This window comes from Camelina sativa, chromosome 1 (genome assembly GCF_030686135.1).
Source record: "Camelina sativa cultivar CO46 ecotype springtype chromosome 1, ASM3068613v1".
Lineage (NCBI taxonomy): Eukaryota > Viridiplantae > Streptophyta > Magnoliopsida > Brassicales > Brassicaceae > Camelina > Camelina sativa.
In genome coordinates, this window is record NC_141880.1 from 11422309 (window position 1) to 11444043 (window position 21735).

Sequence of the window (21735 nt, forward strand, 5' to 3'; positions counted from 1 at the left end):
ATTTAAGTTAACAAATGTCTTGTAGAAACGATTATCCAATTAATCAACAACAATGTTTATCTTCTTCTTCCTAATACTCTCTCTATCTTCTTCTCTCTTCCTCTGAATCTTCACCTTAACTTCAATTTCTTCTGCTTCTCTTCTCTATTTCTGTTATCTATCTTGGTAGGCTACTTTGGTACCTATCAGCCGCAAAGGAGTTTCTATTTCTCATCATGACACAGAAGCAGAGGATTTGTCCGTTGAGCATCAATCTTCCCCATGGTGATGATGTTCCTCCTCTTCTTCCATATGTAAAGGTAAAAAGAGAGCTTAGCCTACCAGGTCCGTCGTGTTCCTTTAACAATTCACCACGTCAATTCGATATGACCGACGTCTTTCACTGCGACGGCTTATTGGTATGCGTCCGGGAATGCAAAACCGGCCCCACCCCATGCTAATATGATATAGTGGTTTGGAACCCCTTTACTGGTCAAACCAGGTGGATCGAAGCCAACGATTGTTGGGGGAATACCAACAAATTTGTTCTCGGGTACTACTACAAGAAGAAGAAGAAGAAGAAGAAGAAGAAGAACAATTCCTACAAAATTTTGGTTTTTAATCCTGATGGCCAAGGTGCAGAAATCTACGACCTTAACTCATCCTCTGATTCGTGGAGGAGGACTCGTGATGGTGATGATCTCGCCCCACCAGGCTGGGACGCTATCATGACTGAAGACTTCGAGTCTTTGAAGGGAAATACTTACTTTTTTGCTCAGGAGAAATCAAAACCGCATCTTAGCAGTCCTGGAACAAGGTCTTTGCATTCGATTTGAGCCCTCATCTTCAAATTACTGATGTGGTAAGGTTTGTGCTTGACGAGGATAAGAAAGTCGTCGTGTGTTGTGAGAGATGGATGGATGATGTCGGCATCCACTGCATCGACAAGATATTCATTCTCGCGGAGGGTAATCAAGTCCGTGAATTTTGTTTTGATCGGATTGTTTCATATGCGACAGGACCTTGGCCAGTTCTTCTTAATTACGTTCCAAGTTTGGTCCAAATCGAGCCACCTGCTGGAGGCAAAAGAAAACGAGGTGCCTAAACAAGCTGTAGCTACATGTAAATATTGGTTTTTTTTTTTGTGTCTTTTTCTTAATTTATCATATTCATATTCTTTGAATAATCCTCTGATCGAGCGAGCTGGAGGCAAAATGAGAAGAGGAGACTAAATTAACCTCTACATGTAATCTCTTGTAAAACTTATTTATTTATATATCTCTCAATAAGAGGTGTGGTACCGTACCTCCTTGCTTTAAAAACAGTTTTTTTTTTTTTTTTTTTTTTTTAAGTTTTATGATCAAAACATGTGTCTAAAAGAAGAAGACTTGTGTCTGAAATTTCAAGCATTTCAAATTCAATTACAAAAGTGTCTCATGTATAAAGCTCCCTGCGCTAGTGACTCTGTGTCTCTGAAGGGAAATAATTACTTTTTTTGCTACGGAGAAATCAAACCGCGTCTTAAAATAATAAAGTCAGCTGTGATATTGGTTTTGGTATGATGGATAGACATGATGCAGAGGAGTTTGGCCATTTATTCTTAATTATGTTCCAAGTTTGGTCCCTCAAGGCAAAAGAAAACAAGGTGACGAAACAGCAGATATAAAATCAATTAATCAATTAGTTTTTTTTTTTGTAAAGTAATAAAGCCAAGAGATACTGTATGAGAAGAGCAATTGCAGCATATTTTAGTGTAGATGGGGTTATTTTTTTCATTTTTAAAAAACTTTTGAGAGATACTTTGTAAACTATGGATATTATGAGGGTCATTTTTATAAATTAAAATACTTTTAATTGTAGTCTCGTTACTTCAGGCAAAAGAGATCAAACCATCCCCAAGTGTCTGTCGTCTTCGCAAAGCCTTTCATAATAAACAGACAACTCTGTGCTGGTTTTATCAGTATCAAAGCATCATTCATTTTTCCCGTGAAAAGTAATAATGAATTCGAACATTCCCTCGCAATCGAAACATGAGAACCAGCTTAATAATATACATCAATCTTTCTCTAATCTCCAATCCCAATGCTCCAATTTACTCCACAACGTTTCCCAAAGCCTTAACCCAAATATCTTCTCTGCTCTCAATTCGTTCCGAGATCAAGCTAAGCAAGCTTTAGATTCCGGACTCTCTCGCTTCATTCCCGTTTCTCGCTCTGGTAACGCACCCCTCTGGGCGAGAATTTCTGAGAACGACGGCGGCGGCGGTGGGGCGAGGACTCAGGTGACGGCTCCGGTTCGTGGTAGTAGCGGGAAAGGGTTATCAGGTGATGCTATTGAGGAGAGATTAGCGGGAGTTCCTGTTTACGCGTTGAGTAATTCGAATGGTGAGTTTGTTTTGGTTTCGGGTACTTCTACTGGGAAGTCTCTAGGTTTGTTGTTTTGTAAAGAGGAAGATGCGGAGACGCTTCTTAGACAGATGAAGAGTATGGATCCTGGTATGAGGAAAGAAGGTTCTAAAGTTGTCACTCTTGCTCTTAGCAAGGTAATTTTTATTAAGGATGATTCAATTAACTCATTTGGGGTTCTTTTCTTTTTTTTTTTGTTTTCATACTTAGTCTCCTCTGACACTTTGGTGTGTGGTGTTGTTGCAGGTGTTTCAGGTAAAAGTTAATGGTGTGGCTTTTAGGTTGATTCCTGAGTCTACTCAAGTGAAAAATGCTCTCAAGGTGAGTTGGATTTTTCCCATAGTCTTTGGATACTCTAGAGATGCTGCTGAACATGATTGACTGTTATCATTCTTTAATGAGGAGCCTTTGTGTTAATTTTTAATAGTTAAGTCAGTTAGCTAGTGTGGTAACTGATTAGAAGGAAGTTGAGGCAGAAGGAGAGGGGATTCTTGATTCGTCTAGCTTTTGTTTGGGTTTTAGGGGAGCTTTGGATGCTTTAGAATTCATCTTAGGGTTCTATCATTGGTGCTTTTTGATTTGGTTTGTTCTCAGTTGTCTTCTGTACGTTGATTTAGAGAGTGGGTAAATAAAGAGAGAGTTGTTTTCTCTTTATTATCAGACTCTTCCTCTATATCACATTTCTGATATTATCTGACATAGCGCATATGGGTAAATAATGTAAACCTTAGTCCTAGACCATAGAGATGCAAGAGTTAGGACTTCAGGTGACTCTTTGGATTTCTGTCATGGTATTGGCATCCCTCTTCTGGCTAGGAAATTTCCATGTTGTTTGTTGATATTGATATTGACAACCTTTCCTGCGCCAACAAGTGGTTTTCTTTAGGAGTACACTAGGGTTTCTCTGCAGCATATAGGTCTTCCTAGATGTACCATTGTTTTTCTGAAAACAGACTGTAGCATTTGGATAGACACGATGAAAAAGTAAATTACATGTCTCTTCTATATGTGTTTACAGGAAAGGAAAACAGCTGGTATCGATGATGATGACTTCCATGGTGTTCCGGTTTTCCAGGTAATGTGCAAACGAACCAATGCGTTTAGTGGTTGTGAACTTTGGACAGCTTTTTCGTTTTTACTCTCTCTAGTTGTCTATAATTTAGTTTCTGAGACTATAGTTGTTTCGGCTGCATATCATCCGTGGAAATTGCAAAAAATTGAGATGAGACAGGTTTTTCTCCAAATATCTGGTTTTTCTAACAATCTGACTTGTGTTGTCTCTCAGTCAAAGAGCTTGATTTTACGAAGTGAAAACATGAGTTATCGCCCTGTTTTCTTCAGAAAGGTTATTTAAAATTACAACTTATAAGACCCAGTTCACCTTTGTCCATACACTGGTTATATATGGTCAGCAAGATTGAATCTTGGTTGAGTTTTGACAGGAGGATTTGGAAAAATCCCTAAGACGAGCGTCCAGCCAACAGAACCGACTCAACCCTGCTCTGAAACCAGGCGATATTCAGGTTTTCTTGTTATTTAATTTGAATCTCATATATCTTGTCAGTCCATAATTTTCTCATCTCATATTAAAATTGCATAATTTTGTATTCCAAAGGTTGCAGTATTCGAAGATATTGTCAAGGAGATGAAGGTAAAAAATCAAAGAGAAAACACTACAGACGTTCAGTAATGCATTTGTCTTTAAGAATGATGGGTTTGTATCGAAATTGCAGGAAAGCACAAGTTCAAGCTGGGACGACATTGTGTTTATACCGCCTGGTTTTGAGGTTTCAACTGAACAAACCCAGGAGTAGAGGAAATCCTTGGAGCGTCAACCCGAACCCAATCCTTCTCCCTTTTCACATTCCTATCTCATCATTCAACAACGTGGATGAAGACAGAGAGTTAATAGATAGGGTTGATGATGTTCCCCTCCATTAACATTCTTCTCAAATTGTTGCTTCTTCTATGTCGTCCTATGATTTCTAGCCTCCTTATAAGTTTTTTTCTAATGACATATTTCGCTTTGAATTCACTCTTATAGTACTAGAACAAAGTAAGATTAGCAGCTGGTACTAATATTTGTTTACATTTATTCCTAAGACGAAATTTTTAATCCACGGACGACATATTCCTATGAAGTTGACCTGGTTTTTGAGGTTCCAGCTGAGCAAACCCAAGAGGTGAAAATTCCGTGGAGCTTCTTGTTATTACATAATTTGATCTAATTCTATTTATAATATTCAAAACTCTTTTTTGAATGAAAATTAAATTAAATATGCGAAAAACAAAATTTCATTTTTAAATATGAGAAAAAAATGAGAACTTTTGAAATAATCAAAACTCTCTTTTGAAATGAAAGTTAATTTGGTTGAAAACAGCTTATTCTACTAACCACAACATGTTTTCGTTGCAATCATTTTTTAAAAAACTTTATATTGACACATGCAAATAAAATTGAAAATAAACATGTAAACTTTTTTTTTTTTGGGTGAGATTTAAACATGTAAACATTATCAAGAAGAATTCATCCAAAAATAAACATCAGATTCTTTTTTATCTCGTTGACTTGGCCTCACCACATTTCTTTTCTATTTTTTATTTTAGTTTTTCCCCTAATTTAATTTTTTTTTTAAAAACTAATTTAAGTGTGTGTGTGTGTGTGTGTGTTATGTGTATATACTGAGAAAAACAGCAACAAATATTAGCAAATAATACACACAAGACTGTTTGTCCAAAAAAAAACAGGAAAAAAATACACACAAGCCTTCACTATAGTTTTGAATCAATCATGAGATATCTTATTTCATCTATACTTTTATGTTTTCTTATGTTCCTCGTTATGAACAATGTTAAAGGTAATATATTATTTTCGTTTAGATTTTAAATTCATTTTTTACAAGCTACGAAAACATTAATTAACTAGTCATCATACAAGATGGTTTGAAAATAAAGGCTTCAATCTTTTCGTAATTGTTTAACTAAAACATCTTATTGTTTTTAATTGATTGATAATAGGAATTGAAGCGAAACCAGCATGTCCATATGACCTGAGGAACCCGGGAAAATGTGGGGCTAACAAGATTCAGTTTTGTGTGGATGAATTTAAAAAGACTAAATATTTTTCTAAGAATATTACCCAGAATATGACCCGTTGCCGGCCGTGTAGAGACACTAAGGTGGAAAACAAGGACACGTTTATAAGTGCATATGTTATAGTAGAGGGGTAAAAGATATATGTTAAAAGAGTACTTTTGAGTATCTTACATTCTTACTCAATCTTCTCAAAATTTTCCAGTTCTTTTTTTTGAGGTATAATAATACTAGAAGATGAAAGACCTTGATGTATCTTTTCATCTCGTAATGATGTTTATTTCATTTATATATATATTTTTATTTTATAAAAACTAGTGATTATATATTGAAAACAGTGTGTATACTCAACTTTTTTTTTTTTTTTTTCAAAATATACTTATATTGATTTAAAGCTGATCATTACACAATTGTTGATGGAGCTATAGAGGCTTGATTACAGATTCAGCATAGAAAGGGGAATCAATACATCCAAACTGTGCTAACAAGTGAGCTGATTTATTACAGGATCTTCTTGTAAAAACAGAGGTACAGAATTGAAATTTAGAAATCCATAATTTTAAATCAAAAAGAATGTTTATGAGCTGTCTGTGTCTCTTTCCACCATTGATGATGTTTATTAGAACTTCACAATCTCCTTCTAATATTATCGATGTGTATCCTCTGATCCAAGTCTGTTGTAAAGCTACAAACATAGCTTTTGCTTCTGCCTCCAGTGGGGAGGAAGTATGTGGCAAACGAATTGCACCCCAAACTAAAGCTGAACCTAAATTGTTTCGAATAATCCATCCGCCAGATGCTTCATGATTCTGGTTGTTATATCCCGCATCAAAATTGCATTTCACATAGTCAGCTGTTGGCGGTGGTCTCCACTTATCTAGATTTATTTCATCTCTTCTCTGATTCTGTTGTGTTATGCGATGCGTTAGATCATAGAATTGTTTCGCATCTGATTTTGACCATAACACAGTTTTTGATGGACTCTCCCTAATGTTATTAAAAATCACATTATTCCTTGCTTTCCAAATTCTCCATAATAAACAAATGGGTAGCATTGATGCAGCATTTAAGATTGTTGTATTGAGAACTGAAGTAACAAGAGTTAAAATGTTCTCCTCCGCCTCATGTGCTAGATTTTCTTTGTTAATAGGAGGGGTACTCGAAAAGCGCCAGACCATAAGTGCAAAAGGACATGTAAATAAGGCATGGTTGATAGTTTCCTCCGCTTGATGACATCTAGAACATAACGTATCTAAGTTCATACCACGGGACCGTAGCCGGGATAAGGTTGGAAGACTTCGTGAGATAATTCGCCAAAGAAAGTGTTTTATCTTTGGGATGATAGGTAATCTCCAGATTCTGCGTTTAAGATCAGGTGAACCATGCGGTATGTCTGGTGGGATATCACACGATAGAGGATCATGTGTTAACAGCCAGTAGCCTGATTTTACAGTGTAGTCACCCAAAGGACTGTAATTCCATATGATAGAATCTGGTTGATCAGTTTGTGAAAGAAACATGTTTTTGATTTCATCTATATCTTCTGGTCTGATTGTTGTTCCAAGCTTAACCATATCCCATGATCTTGCTTGTCCCGAAACTAACATGAGAGTATTTATAGTATCGTTGTTTCCATCGTTGATAGCAGTGATTGGCCGTGGAGGATGTGAATCGAGAACATTGTCTATGCCTAATCTTATCGTTTTTCCATCACCAATGTTAAACCTTGATCCTTTTTTTATTAGAGAGATTCCAACTAAAATAGATGACCAGCCATAAGATTGATTTTTCCTTGGTTTAGCTTCTAATACCGCTGTGTCTCTATAATAGCAAGCCCTCATTATTTGTGCAAACAATGAGTTTGGATATTGGATTAGACGCCATGCTTGTTTAGCTAGAAGAGCATCGTTAAATTTTTCAAGATCCCGAAAGCCTAGTCCCCCCTCTTTTTTTGAGTACTGTAGTTTTTTCCAAGCTATCCAGGGAATTCCTCTGTGTTGAGCATCTTTTTCCCACCAGTATTTCATAAGTATAGATTCAATGCCCGTTATAACACCCTTTGGGAGTTTAAAGCAAGACATAGCATATACAGGCATAGCTAAAACAACTGATTTGAGCATTATTTCTTTGCCTGCTGGGGATAGTTTCCTCGCACTCCAACTGGATGTTCTCTGTTTCACTTTTGTTATTATATACTCAAACATTTCTTTCTTTTTCTTGCCAAACTGCTCCGGTAAACCCAAATATTTTCCTCCACCTCCATGATTTGGGATATCTAGAATCGATTTTAACCTGTTTTGCGTTGAACCATACACGCGTGTACCAAAAGTTATCATGGATTTGGCCGTGTTGATTTGTTGCCCGGAGTAGTATTCGTAAACATCAAAGACTTCTTTCAATGCTCTACAATTTTTCACATTAGCATGGCAAAAGAAAAGGCAGTCATCTGCAAATTGGAGGTGAGTTATTCTAGGTACATTATCTCCCACTTTTACACCTTTGATATCCTTATCCGCTACTCTTGATTGTATAAGGTGACTTAGTATGTCTGAGCATAATATGAAAAGGTAAGGGGAGAGGGGGTCCCCTTGTCTAATCCCTCTTTCTGGTTTGATATTACCAAAAGGTGAACCATTGATCAGGACCGAGTAACTCACTGATTCTACAGTGGCCATGATCCATGTTATCCATTTCTCGCTAAAACCAAAAAGCTGAAGAGTTGATCTCAGGAAGTTCCATTCAACACGGTCATAAGCTTTGCTAACATCAGTTTTGACCGCCATATACGATTTAGACACTTCGTGGGCTAACATGACATTATCTTGAATTAGTCGTCCCAGAATGAAAGCTGCTTGTGCATCAGATATTATCCCATTCAAGTGTTTTTTTAGCCGACATACTAAGCACTTTGAAATGATTTTATACATAACATTACATAGTGCTATCGGTCGATAATCTGAAAATGTGGTTGGATTGTCTATCTTTGCTATCAAGCATATATTGGTATGGTTCAATCGTTGCGGCATTGGTGCTATGTCAAAGAATTGTTGTATTTCTTTTACGACATATCCTAGCATGTTTTATAAAAACGCGCTGTTATGCCATCGGGACCTATTTGACACACTGCTTCATAGATTTCATGAGCATCGAAAGGTCGAGTAAGATCAGCATTCATATCCGAAGTTACTCTTGGTTGAAAATCAGAGAACACATCTTTTGTTACTTGATGACCACTGGTGGAAAATATATTATGAAAAAAATCTTGGGCATGTGCTCCTATTGCTTTATTACCATATAATATATTTCCATATGTATCCTGGATCGAGTTTATTTGATTTTTCGTGAATCGGATATTAGCACAGGCTTGAAAAAAACTTGTATTTCGATCTCCTTCCAACATCCATTGATTTCTGCTTTGTTGCTGCCAATGTTTCTCTTCATCCAAATATGCCTTTGTGAGCTCATTTTGTAAGGTTGGGATATGCCTTCGAATACAAGGATTTAAACTTTCCATAGCTGTATTGAGTTGAGATTGTAAAGCCTTTATTCGAGATTGGGAATTCAGTTGATTTTCATGTTTTAGTGTTGCCATTGCTTTCCTGCAAGAGGCAATTCGATTCGAAATTGGGATATTCTCTTCTCGAGTGTGTATGTCCCAACCTTGTTTAACCGCTTCTTTAAATCCATCAACGTCGCATAAACGTTTATCAAAGAAGAAGGCTCGTCTTCTATATGAGGATCCGAAATTAAAATTTATTAGTAGTGGTTTATGATCGGATCCTGTAAAGTCCAAGAATTCGACTTCAACATAAGGAAAAGCAGCTCCCCATGGACCGTTTTGAAAAGCTCTATCTAAACAACATTTAACGGTATGGGAATGTCTTTCTCCCACCCAAGAGATCCTATCACCTCTGTGTCGAATATCTTTGAAATCACAACTTGTCACCATGTGATTGAAGTCACGGAAAGTCCAATCAGGCCTGATTGGACCACCAAGTTTTTCTGAGTTGTTAAGAATTTCATTAAAATCTCCTATGAGTAGCCAAGGATCATGGCGATGGTAGGATATATTTTCCAGTCTCTCCCAAAGAAGATATCTTTCATTTTGAACAGGGTGACGATACACACAAGACAAATAAAAGCTTATGTTATTAATGTTTACAGAGACATCAATGAGTCGCTCATCCATTGAAATTGGACTGAGCGCTACATTCTGTTTCCACATCAAAGCTAAGCCTCCACTCCTTCCATGAGGGGGCTGGATAAGTATATTAGCAAATCCTAGAGCATTCTTAAGTTTATATAATACATCACACTGATTAAGAGTTTCAATATGAAAGAGAACATCACACTTAGTAATACGACATAGGCTAGTGAGTCGTGATTGTGTTAATGGTGGACCTATGCCTTGGCAATTCCAGGAGAGGACTCTCATATTGGATCTGGGGGTACCGGGCCCCCCGTGCCTCCGTTGAATCGTTGGTTGACTGAGAAAGATCCAAAAGACTCTGTAGTCTTGCTTTTCTTCTTGAATTGACTCAGGACCGCCAATTCATCTGCTGCCTCTGCTTTGTTGAAAGCGTCCTCAAAAGATAGTCTTTTACGCTTCATGAAGACAAAATCGGAGAGGGCGTTGTCAGAAGATGCCTCAAACAAACTCTCGTAACAATTAGAAGCACGAACGTTGGTCTTCTGTTTAGCCTGCAAGTAGCGTATCTTTTCTGCATTTAGATCCACATCATGAAACACAAACGGCACTCGTGTTGTACCTCTGAAGCCCTTATCTGGTTGAGTCGTGTTACCAGTTGGTGGTGGCATCTGGATCCCCGGTATAAGAGTAGCAGGGTCGATAGACGGTAATGTATCCGCTTCAGACATGTTATTGTCTCCAGTCGAATGATTGTCATCATCACTACTATCACTCGAGTCTCCTTGACGATTGATATGTTACGGTTTTGACTCACTTTGACCCCGTTTATTTGATAGTTTTGTAGTTGTTTGAGTTCTTTTCAGGTTATAATAAGAGGCTAGGAAGCTAAAAGCAAGGATTGGAACAGCAGGAGCAATCAGAGCAGAAAAGAGTTGAATTGGAGCAGAAAAGCTGATTTTAGACCCAGGAGCACATGCTCCCGATTTCCGAGCACATGCTCCCAACTCTACGGATTCATGACGACACGTGGCAAGCATCTAGGCGCCGATTCCCTGCCTAATTCCCCTTATTTTAGGCGATCCTTTGTGAGAGAAAGAGGGCTGAGATCGCTTTTTAATAGGAAGATTTGAATTTGGATTCTTTCCTTATTTTTCTCTACTTGTATGCCATTTAACCTAGGGTTTTTAGGAGAGAAAATATACCTTTTCTTTTGTTTTTGGGGAGCGACGTTTTTGTGAGAAGGAGAAGAGCGGCTACCTTGTGAAGCATTCTTTGAACCCTTTTTATTTTTTTTTATGTCATTGAATTTCTCATCTTTTGCTATGATTCATTTCTCTATGTCTGAGTAGTTTTCTTTGCTAGATTAGGGGTTTAAAAAGGGGTTTCATGGGTTAGCAACAGAACACAAATAGGGCTTTAGATAATCGATTGTCTTCACTATTGTTAGACTTAATGCTTAGGTTGATTTGATCACCCAATCTATGATTCTAGGTTTATCTATTCATCAAAAGTGTAATAGGTTGCTAGAAAAGACATTAGTGGGCAAATTATCCTAGACCTGCGAAAGTTGATGTGTAGGTGATTTGTGAACTTATCATTCATGTTCTTTAATGTTTGTCTGCGATTCTGGGCTCAAACGACAGTTTAGGGTTTATGGACCGCCGAGCATGTGCTCTGGATGTCTGAGCATGTGCTCCGTGTTTCCGCACATAATCGATCAGATAGAGTTATTGATACCACGATAGTGGATCAGTTTATATTTATGTTTGAGTTCTAGACTGGTACTTAATCTATGCCCTGAATAGTTGTTTAGTTGTTATCTCTGAAATTCCCAAGAATTACCCCTGATCTAGTGTTTTGCTTATTGCCTTTTTATACCGTTTTAATCGCGTTACTGTTACCAAACAAATCCAACTTTGAATTGTCTTAGCTTGAAATTGAACCAATAGAACCATAGAGTAAAACTTGGTCTTCGTGGGATTCGCCCCCTAAGTACTACTTCTTTGCTGTGCACTTGCATTAGGAAAATAGGGTTTAAAACTCTGTGTATCAAGTTTTTGGCGCCGTTGCCGGGGACCAAATTTTTACCTTTGGTTTTCGGCGAAATTACTAGACTAAGACCTTACTGATTTGTCTTTCTGCTTCTTCTTTGCGTGTGTTTCAGGTGCATGTCAAGAAGATCTACAAGAAGAAACAACACCGAAGAACTAGTCGCTTTGTCAGCCGCAGAGCTCTCTTTGGCAGAAAGAACAAACCGCAAGAACAGAAAGTTACAATCCGTCAACATGGGTGACAACAGAAACAATGAGGATATGGCTGCCGAGTTGCAGCAACTTCGACAACAGTTGGGGCAGTTGCTCCGTGCTCAACACGAAAGAGCCGCGCCGCCGCAACCGTCCATTGGGGACAAGGACAACCCGCATGTGTCCTACACCAACCGAGCGGCGATTGTTCCTCCCACCATCCCGAACCAAGATTTTGAGATCAAGCCACAGATGATCTCTCTAGTGAAGCAGCACCTATTTTACGGTCTCCCAGCTGAGATTCCGATGGACCACATCGAGAATTTTGAGGAGATATGTAGCAACACTGGTTCAAATGGGATACCGACAGGCTTTCTTAAGTGCAAGCTCTTTCCCTTCTCTCTTGCGGATAGAGCTTCACGTTGGCTGAAGTCATTGCCACCTGGGTCTCTGACATCATGAGAACAGTGTAGATCTGCGTTTCTGGACCATTTCTACACCAAAGCTAAGACCGCTGCCCTGAGGAACAAGATTTCATCATTCCAACAGCACACTGGAGAAGCCTTCTGCGAGGCTTGGGAGAGGTACAAAGAGTACCGTAGAGAGTGTCCACACCATGGATTCAGTGATGAACAGATCCTGGGCATTTTCTATGATGGAGTTAACAAGGACTACAGAAACGTTCTCAACTCGGCCAGCAATGGGGATTTTATGACAAAGTCTAAGGAAGGAGCATATCAGTTGATTGAGAACCTAGCTGCAAGCTCCAGCAACAAGGCTCCTGAGTATGACAGGTCCGTGAAGGTCAACAGTGTCGATACGCAAAAGATTGACGGGTTGACAGCCAAGGTGAACCTTCTTCTGAAGGGGAGCCAGAAAACTGTCCATTTTGTCGATGAGACCGGAGACATGCCGCTCGCTCAGGAGATTTGTGATGGAGAGGATGAAATGATGGAGGTTAATTATGTGAGTGGGCAAGGTTTTGTGCAGAACAGGGGTTTCAACCTGAACTACAGAAGCCATCCGAATTTGTCCTATAGAAGCACCAACGTGGAGAACCCTCAGGATCAGGTGTATCTGCAGCAAGGAGCTCAGAATCAGATGGGTTATCAGAAAACCTTCTCAAACAACTTTCAAGGCAAACAGTTTGTACCCACTCAAAACTGCTTCCAAGGGGGGAACCAGCAGGCATATACAAGCGCTCAACAAGCACTGCCTTTCACCAACCAGCAGTTGGGACCTTCATCTGCTAGCAGCTCTCAGGATGAGCTGAAAAACATGATGCAACAATTCTTGGTGAATCAAGAAAAAGCTTCAGTGGAAATCAACGCTAAGGTCGATACTATGTACAATGACCTTAATGGGAAGTATGAGGCAGTAATGTCACATGTGAAGAAGCTTGATGTTCAGATTGCACAGACTGCTGAAGCCGTGAAAAGAACTCCTGGGACTCTGCCCGGAAAAGGGGAAGCAAACCCGCGGAACGAGTATGTCAATGCGATTGAGCTAAGGGGAGGAAAGAAGTTACCCCCTAGAGAAGCACCATCCGCTAGGATTGACAAGGGCAAGGGTATTGCTGAAGAATACCTTCCTCAACATGCTGCTGAGACTCCACCGTTGAGTCAAAAAGAAGCCGAAGCATCCGGCGAGCATGTGCTCCCATCCAGCGAGCACGTGCTCCCGACTCCCGATCAGACCGCTGCTACTGAGGTACCTCCTGCACGCGTGTACACCCCTAGGGTTCCTTACCCTGTTCCTCCTAAGAAATCTCGCAAGGATTTGGAGGATGCAAAGTGCAAGGAGATGTTGAGGGAATTGACGGTAAAACGACCCCTAGCTGATGCTGTTCAGATGATACCTGCTTTGAAGAGATATGTGAAAGGGTTAGTTTCTGGGAGAGTGTCAGTGGAAGAGAACGTGATGATGGTTTCAAGAGAGTGCAGTGCTGTGCTGCAAAACAAAGTGCTAAAGAAGAGAGATGATCCAGGGCGATTTGTCTTATCCGTGAGAATCGGTAAAACGATTTTTGCAAACTCCCTCTGTGATCTAGGTTCCAGTGTGAACCTTATGCCATATTCAGTGGCTAAAAGGCTGGGATACACGAAGTTCAAGTCTACACGGATTTCGTTAGTATTCGCGGATAGATCCACCAAGCGCCCCATAGTAGTGTTGGAGGATTTACATGTCCAGATAGGGGACACGCTTATCCCAGCAGACTTTGTGGTTCTGGAAGTTGAAGAAGAACCACGTGACCCCCTGATTTTAGGTAGATCATTCTTATGCACGGCTGGTGCGATTATAGATGTGCAAGTGGGAGCGATCGATCTCCAGCTGGGGGATATGATTGCAAGGTTCGAGATGAATAAGCTGCTCAAGAAACCTATGATAGATGGTCAGGCTTTTGTGGTTGATGATGGTTCAGAGGTTGCACATGAGGTTACCGATGAAGTTCTCACTCTCGACCCGTTGGAGGTTGCCTTGACAAAGGCAGAGGGTAAGTATGGATTCTTGAATGAGGAAGCTGATGGTTTTACACGCATTTTGGATGCAGGTACACGGTTCCAGCAACTGGTAGCTTACGCCAGCCTAAACGATGAGAACCGATCAGGGGAGGAATCCGCCGAGGGAGAACCTGCTCCGGATTCCGGAGCACATGCTCCGGTAAAGTCAGCGGACGGTCCTTGGAGCGAGTTAAGAGCTCCAAAGGTAGAGCTAAAACCACTTCCAGCCGGACTAAGGTACGCGTTCCTAGGTCCTAACTCTACATACCAACGATGAGTCGTAAGCATCCAGTCATTGAATGACCAAGGTCCACGGTTAAGCACCAGATTGAGAGATTCTTCTGTTTGGAAACGGAATTGAACACGGCCATTATCAATTAACCGCCCAACACAACCATCAACAAATCCCCAGACTCGAGGCAATTGGCGTATGAGTGCACGAAGATTCTGCTTCCGGGAGTTCACAGGGGTCACCACCAAAGAGAAGCGATTAATGTTCGCAGCCCGTTCACAGAATTCCGGTGGGAGAGGTATTGGAAGATCATCTATACCCAGATCAAGATCTTGAACAGATTTTCGGAGATAATCACTCATTGTGAGGGTTAGGGGAAGACGGATAAGATCAGAGGGGAAAGGATTGAGAAATTGTGTAGAAAAGGATTGTTTAAATAGATATCGCCATGGCGGTTTCTTGTAGCGGTTGAAATCCGAATTGTCAGGGAAAACATAACTATCGTTACATAACGATAGAGTATAACCGCCAACTGAAACGCGCAAAAAGGAAACAACATTTATGTTGGTCGGAAAGACACTCCTAGTCGGAAATGAAGACCGGTGAAGCCAGAAAAGTGAATCGCGAAAAAAGTTGCCTCTGCGGAGAGACGCCATCCTAATGTTTTTCACCATTTGACTTATACTCAACTTATTTATATGATTATTAGAGAGAAATCAACACCATGCGTGGGACGATGATTAAAAATGTAATTGCTAAAATAATGCAATAATAAGTCTTTAGTTAAATTGTATTTTTGACCCAAAAAAAATTAGATTGTATTAAAAGATAACAGAAAAAAAAAAACAACCCCAAATTTAGTGTCATGTACTAAAACTTAAGACTTCTATTTTTACAATTTTTGGATTAAATTTTATTTCCACAATATCATTTTGGAGTCCGTCAACAGAATACATGATATTCCAAACGTCGATATTCACGAGAACCTTATATACACATAACACGATCAAGAGTCAAGAACCTTGTCAAGAACATCATAACATAAATAAGCAAAGACTGTAAAGTAATTTGAAAGATGAAGACGTAAAGATTTTTTGAGAGCTACTCAATGGGTGACATGATTTTGTATGAAGACCTAAACAAATAGGAAGAGAAAGACGAGACCACAAATCACAATACAAAACCGGCTCCCTCCGATCAGGATGATCTTGACCCGGACGCTCACACATCTGTTCGAAGACATTCAAGGAAGTCAATAAATAAATTGGCAACTGGCAAGGATCCAAGCCGGTGACAAAGTACATGCATACATCAACATATCTACATCTTGAACCTGTGGTCTCATATGTTGATTGTCAACCAGTTGTTGCTTGTGGCGCAAAGACATCTTGAAAAAAATTAAATAACTAATGGTCAACCAGTCAAAATAAATTTATTTTAATAATTGATTGTCAAGCAATTGTTGCATTATTTTGGACAAGAATTGAAATACATTTTCTTTCTTTTTTTGGAAAAAATTCTTGAAATACATTGACACGTTCAATAAGAAATTCCTAAGTACCCGCAATAAACTACCAGGATTTTCTACCAACATTTTTTTTTACAATTATTTGTAATTCATTATTAAATTTAATATAAAATCTATTTTTAGTATGTATCAAGTATATATAACCATGAGTTCAGCTAAAAAAAAATTACTTGTTTCATCCAAATTTTTTTTAAAAGTTAAAGCTTGAAAAAAAAAGAACTTTTGATTTAAGGTTTGGAGTCATGAGGTGTGTTACTTCGTTTGTAGTTTTGTGTATTCTCATGATCCTTGTTTTGAACAATGTTAAAGGTAAACTATTGTAATATTTTTATTCATACTGAGTTATTCAAATATTGATTAATTTTTTATTTTATTTTAAAAGAACCTTGAAATTCTTTGTTTATCAATATAGTTTGGTTAAATATTTTATTTGTGGTTGTTTGAACACAGTAGATGTGAAAGCACAACGACTGAAACCTCTGTGTGAATTTACTGGTTGACCAATACCTGGAAAATGTCCCATATCTATGCGTGATGTAAGCGACGAGTGCTATCGCAATTTGGCGTCTCGTGAGAGGACATATAAGACTTGCGACTGTCATAACACTAAAGTGCGAGGGAAAGACCACCATCAATGCACATGTTATACAAAACTCCCTTGCAACGACTAGCTCTGAAATACCAAAATGTACTTTCTTAAAATAAGAGATAAGAGCCGTGAGCTTTTTGTATGTTATCTGAATGACAATATATATCAATCCTTTCTTTCAAATTTACTTTTGTATTTCAAATTAATTGAATTATCATGAGTTAATTCTCAAATGTAGTTCTTTTATTTTAATCAAAATTTATTCTTATTCAGTTTTTCTCATTTTAGTTGAGTTATAACATTAAATTATAAAAAATACTTACAGTGTAGTATCATCGTTTACTCATTCTTTATTGTGTTTATTTTAACAGTTTGTTTCATAAAATTAAACTCTAGTGATTGGTTTACCTTTTACATGATTCTATATTGGGTTGTAATTGTAGAAGATAAGACACCTTAAAAGGACGTCATATGTATGCAGTGAATATCATGAATGGATTGAATTAACTTCGTGAAGTTTCATCTTATAATAAGAAGTATATATAGAACAGAAATAGAAATCAATATAGGATTATAAAACTATTGATTATATATTGAAAAGAGTCATACATACTCAACTTATTTATATGATTATTAGAGAGAAATTCACACCATGCGTGGGACGATGATTAAAAATGTAATTGCTAAAATAATGTAATAATAAGTCTTTAATTAAATTGCATTAAAAAACTAATTGAAAAAAAAACCAAAACAAACCCACAATTTTTTTTTTCTAATCCACAAATTTAATGTCACTTACAAAAACTTAGACTTCTATATTAGAATTTTTGGATTAGCATTCATTTCCTCAATATCACTTTGGAATCCATCAATAGAATACATGGTATTCCAAATGTTGCTATTAAGGAGAACCTTATACACATAAATCAAGAGTCAAGAACCTCGTCAAGAATATCATAACATAAATAAGCAAAGACTGCAAAGTAATTTTAAAGATGAAGACGTAGAGATTTTTTAAGAGCTACTCAATGAGTGACATGATTTTGTATATAGGCCTAAAAAATTTGGAAGTGAAAGACCACGATCACAATGCATTCAAGGAAGTCAATATATAAATTGACAAGGATCCAAGGCGGCGACAAAGTACATGCATACATCAACATATCCACATGCTGCAGCAATACATCTTGGACCTCTGGTCTCTCATATGTTGATTGTCAACCAGTTGACAATGTGTAGAAATGTATTTCAATAACTATTGTCAACCACTTGTTTCTGAAATACGTTGACATGTTCAATAAGAAATTCCTTAAGTACCAGCCGCAAGTAACTACTGTTTTTTTTTTACTAACATTTTTTTTTACAAATATTTTTATTAAAATTTAGTATAAAAATCTGTTTTTAGTGTGTATCAAGTACATAATAAGACGAGTATTGGAGAAGTTTTGCTGTGCTTTAGGACAGAAAGTGAGTTTTCAGAAATCAAAAATCTTTTTCTCAGCTAATATGATACAAGACTCGATGGTGAGACTTGTACCGAATAGAGATGATGGCTTCACAAGCTGGCGGTTGCTTCTCTCTTGTGAAGGAAAGATGGTCGATGATGTAGATCTGACACGATGGTGGTCGCTTCTCTCTTGTGAGATCAATAAAGGGGAAGTGTTGGCGGAACGAAGTACACCACAGAGATGTGATTGGTCTCTGATACAGTACACGAACTAAGCCTTGTGGAATCTCACACACAAGACAAAGAACAAGCTTATTCTCTTAAGAACACTTAAAGAGAAGAAGTAAGAAAATTCAGCGTTTTATTAATAATCCAAGGTAAAAATTCATACAACTGCTGCAGGGGAACTTTATAATAGTCCTTCAGCTAGCCCTAAGGCCGAAAATAAATGCAAAATAATGCAACAAAGGAAATCAAATAAAATCAAACACAAACCATTGTTTTTGGAAAGTAAATAAACTAATTAAAGAAAAATATAAAGCAAACTTGATCTCTCTTGATGAGCACGCCTTCTAGCCGTTTTTGGGGTTGGTGGAACCTGCAAGGATCGAAAATATTGAATAGGACTTACCTGGATGCGATCTAGGTCCAATAGACGTTCTCTGAACCACTTCTTGTACTACTCGATAAACTACTTCAGGGTTCTTGTCTTGTACTGGCTTGTTGGCTTGTTTACTGAAGTATAAGTCTTCCTGGAGTTCCTCTAGAGTATCTTGATCAGCCTATTGATGCTCGTTCATGTCCTCTATGTCTTGGTCTTGATCTTCAATATCTTGATCAGAGGTGTAGCTTGTATCACACATCTCTTGCAGATCCAATGTCTTCTCTTGGATTCTTGAGGTTCCTTGACCTGCCAAAAGAGGTTTCATACCTGGGGAACTGGTTTGATCCAGGCTCATTCGGGTGAAAGCTTCAGCAAGCTCTTCCTCAGCAATGTGGTCATCTCTGTTGTGGCGGCAAGATGGTGGTACAGACCAGTTGACGTCCTTTAGCTCTAGGGAGCTTACAATGTCTTGAACAGCTAGGTTAAACCTCTTCCTTAGCTGTTTAGCCTTTGATCGTGTCACAGGGCCTTCTCGTACTTCTGGTACAGGGTGTGGTACAGGATCTGGTTCAACGGTTTGGGCGGTAGGGTTGATGTCCGCATCATTCCCTCCCTCTTCAGAAGGTTTTTTCCTCAAAACTGAATTTCCTAACTTTCTCCAAAGTGTCTTCCAAAAGTGACTCAAGAACTTGGTGTCACGATCAGAGACTATTGTCCTTGGAATTCCATGGAGGCGCACCACTTCCTTGAAGAACAAATTTTCGGTTTGAGTCGCATCATTGGTCTTGTCACACGGGATAAAGTGTGCCATCTTGGAGAGCCGGTCCACAACAACAAAGATTAAATTTTTGTGTTTAACCTTTGGCAATCCTAAGACAAAGTCCATAAAAATATCTACCCAAGGGGCGTTAGGAATAGGTAATGATAAGTAAAGACCATGAGGATGTAACCTGGATTTTACTTTGTGACAAACAATGCATCGAGCACAAAATCTCTCAACGTCTTTCTTGAGATGGGGCCAAAAGAAGTATTCCATTACCACGGCCAAGGTTTTGTCGACACCAAAGTGACCCATCAAACCTCCACCATGTGCTTCAGTGAGTATCAATTCTCGCATGGAACCTTGAGGAATACACAACCGCTTGTCTCTAAATAAAAACCCATCCTGCAAGTAGAATGCTTGGTATGCTCCTTTGCCATACTCCTTGTAGAACTCTCCAAATTCTGGGTCATCTTTGTACAACTCCTTGATATGCTCAAATCCCATTACTTTAGCCTCCATAGTAGCTATGAGAGCATATCTTCTTGACAAAGCATCAGCAACCACATTCTCTTTGCCCTTCTTATACTTTATCACATATGGGAACGTCTCAATGAACTCCAACCACTTTGCATGTCTCCTCTTAAGTGAAGTCTGACCCTTGAGATGCTTGAGGGTGTCATGATCGGTGTGAATGATGAATTCCTTGGATAACAAGTAATGTTGCCATGTTTCTAGTGCTCGAACTAAGGCATAAAGCTCCTTGTCGTAGGTCGGATAGTTCAACGTATCTCTACCCAACTTCTCACTAAAGAAAGCCACATGTCTTTTTCTCTGATGTAGTACAGCTCCAATTCCCAAGCCTGATGCATCACACTCTACTTCAAACGTAACTTCAAAATCTGGGAGGTTTAGACCGGTGCTTGTGTGAGCCTTTGTTTTAATGTGTTGAAGGACTGTTATTGAGCTTCTCCCCATGAGAAAGGCACGTTTTTCTTGATCACGGCAGTCATTGGTGCAACCACTGTACTAAAATCCCTGACGAACCTCCTGTAGAAGCTTGCGAGACCATGAAAGTTGCGAACGTGTCCAATCGAAGTTGGAGTAGGCCATTCTCTTATTGCCTTAATCTTCTCCTCATCCACCTGTAGGCCCTGTTAACTCACTACAAAACCTAAGAACACACACTTATCAGTACAAAAGGAGCACTTCTTTAGGTTAGCATAAAGGCCTTCCTTACGAAGCGTTTTCAAAATTAACCCTAGATGTTTAATGTGATCAGAATGGCACTTACTGTAAATAAGTATGTCATCAAAATAAACAACAACAAATTTACCAATAAATGACCTTAGAACCTGGTTCATTAGTCGCATGAAGGTGCTTGGGGCGTTGGTTAACCCAAATGGCATGACAAGCCACTCATAGAGACCTTGCTTGGTTTTAAATGCGGTTTTCCACTCGTCTCCTTCCCTCATTCGGACCTGGTGATAGCCGCTCCTCAAGTCAATTTTGGAGAAGACGGTTGCACCACTTAACTCATCCAACATGTCGTCTAGTCTTGGAATGGGGTGTTGATACTTGATGGTGATATTGTTGATTGCTCGACAGCCTACTCACATTCTCCATGTACCATCCTTCCTTGGAACTAAGAGAACTGGTATCGCACACGGGCTGAGGCTCTCTCTGATGTACCCCTTATCCATTAGGTCACGCACTTGCTTCTCTAACTCCTTAGACTCCTCCAGATTCATTCGGTAAGCTGGTTTGTTTGGTAGAGCAGAACCGGGTACAAGATTGATCTGATGTTCAATGCCATGAATAGGGGGTAATCCTGGTGGTATCTCCTCCGGAAACACGTCTTTGTATTGATCTAGTACAGCTTGTACTTCAGCGGATAGTTCAAGCTCACCTGTACATGTACTTAAACATTCTTTGAACAACATTAATAGCACGGTGCCCTTGGCACTCATGGTTTTACAAACCTCATTGGAGCTCAAATAAGGGTTAGAAGTCCTTACCTCGACCTCTTTGTTCATGTGTTTTTGCAACTCATGAACTTCAGAAAGACTTAAAGGGGCAAGGTTGAACTTACGGTCATTGTGCGTGAAAGTGTAATGGTTTGTTCCACCGTCGTGAGTTGTAGCTCGGTCAAACAGCCATGGTCTTACAAGAAGAAGATGTATGGCTCTCATTGGAACTACATC

At 38.9% G+C, this 21735-nt stretch overlaps 2 protein-coding genes, 1 long non-coding RNA gene, 1 other non-coding gene and 1 pseudogene across 5 annotated transcripts; 3 read left to right on the plus strand and 2 right to left on the minus strand.

Annotated features, from left to right (window-relative positions):
• The first annotated feature begins 1848 nt into the window (after positions 1-1848).
• On the plus strand, positions 1849-4525 carry LOC104788713 (protein TIC 22-like, chloroplastic). Of its 2 annotated transcripts, XM_010514501.3 has the most exons (7): positions 1852-2521; positions 2631-2705; positions 3403-3459; positions 3670-3729; positions 3827-3907; positions 4000-4035; positions 4118-4525. In XM_010514501.3, exons 1-7 carry the CDS (start codon positions 1979-1981, stop codon positions 4196-4198), a joined length of 933 nt encoding a protein of 310 aa, XP_010512803.1. In that variant the 5' UTR covers positions 1852-1978; the 3' UTR covers positions 4199-4525. The 2 variants fall into 2 exon arrangements, with proteins under 2 accessions (XP_087313049.1, XP_010512803.1); XM_087456923.1 differs by lacking the exon at positions 3670-3729 and having other exon boundaries at positions 1849-2521.
• Positions 4526-5105: 580 nt separating this feature from the next.
• LOC147949784 (uncharacterized) lies at positions 5106-5791 on the plus strand. Its single transcript, XR_015561039.1, has 2 exons — positions 5106-5242; positions 5403-5791. It is a non-coding gene; the product is annotated as an uncharacterized LOC147949784 (long non-coding RNA).
• A 108-nt stretch (positions 5792-5899) lies between these two features.
• On the minus strand, positions 5900-15259 carry LOC147949785 (uncharacterized; annotated as a pseudogene).
• LOC147949786 (small nucleolar RNA R71) lies at positions 12387-12493 on the minus strand. Its single transcript, XR_015565512.1, has one exon. It is a non-coding gene; the product is annotated as a small nucleolar RNA R71 (small nucleolar RNA).
• A 1114-nt stretch (positions 15260-16373) lies between the features above and the next one.
• LOC109132241 (putative defensin-like protein 252) lies at positions 16374-16867 on the plus strand. Its single transcript, XM_019243585.2, is given in 2 exon segments — positions 16374-16440; positions 16582-16867. Coding segments are annotated over 2 exon segments (288 nt in total). The 3' UTR covers positions 16803-16867.
• Positions 16868-21735: the final 4868 nt, after the last annotated feature.

Excerpts from the sequence above, each read along its gene's own strand:
- LOC104788713 (XM_010514501.3), top strand. The coding sequence starts at position 1,979 with ATGAATTCGAACATTCCCTCGCAATCGAAACATGAGAACCAGCTTAAT. Across the intron at positions 2,522-2,630 it reads TCACTCTTGCTCTTAGCAAG|GTGTTTCAGGTAAAAGTTAA; the intron begins GTAATTTTTATT and ends GTGTTGTTGCAG. Across the intron at positions 3,908-3,999 it reads TGAAACCAGGCGATATTCAG|GTTGCAGTATTCGAAGATAT; the intron begins GTTTTCTTGTTA and ends TGTATTCCAAAG.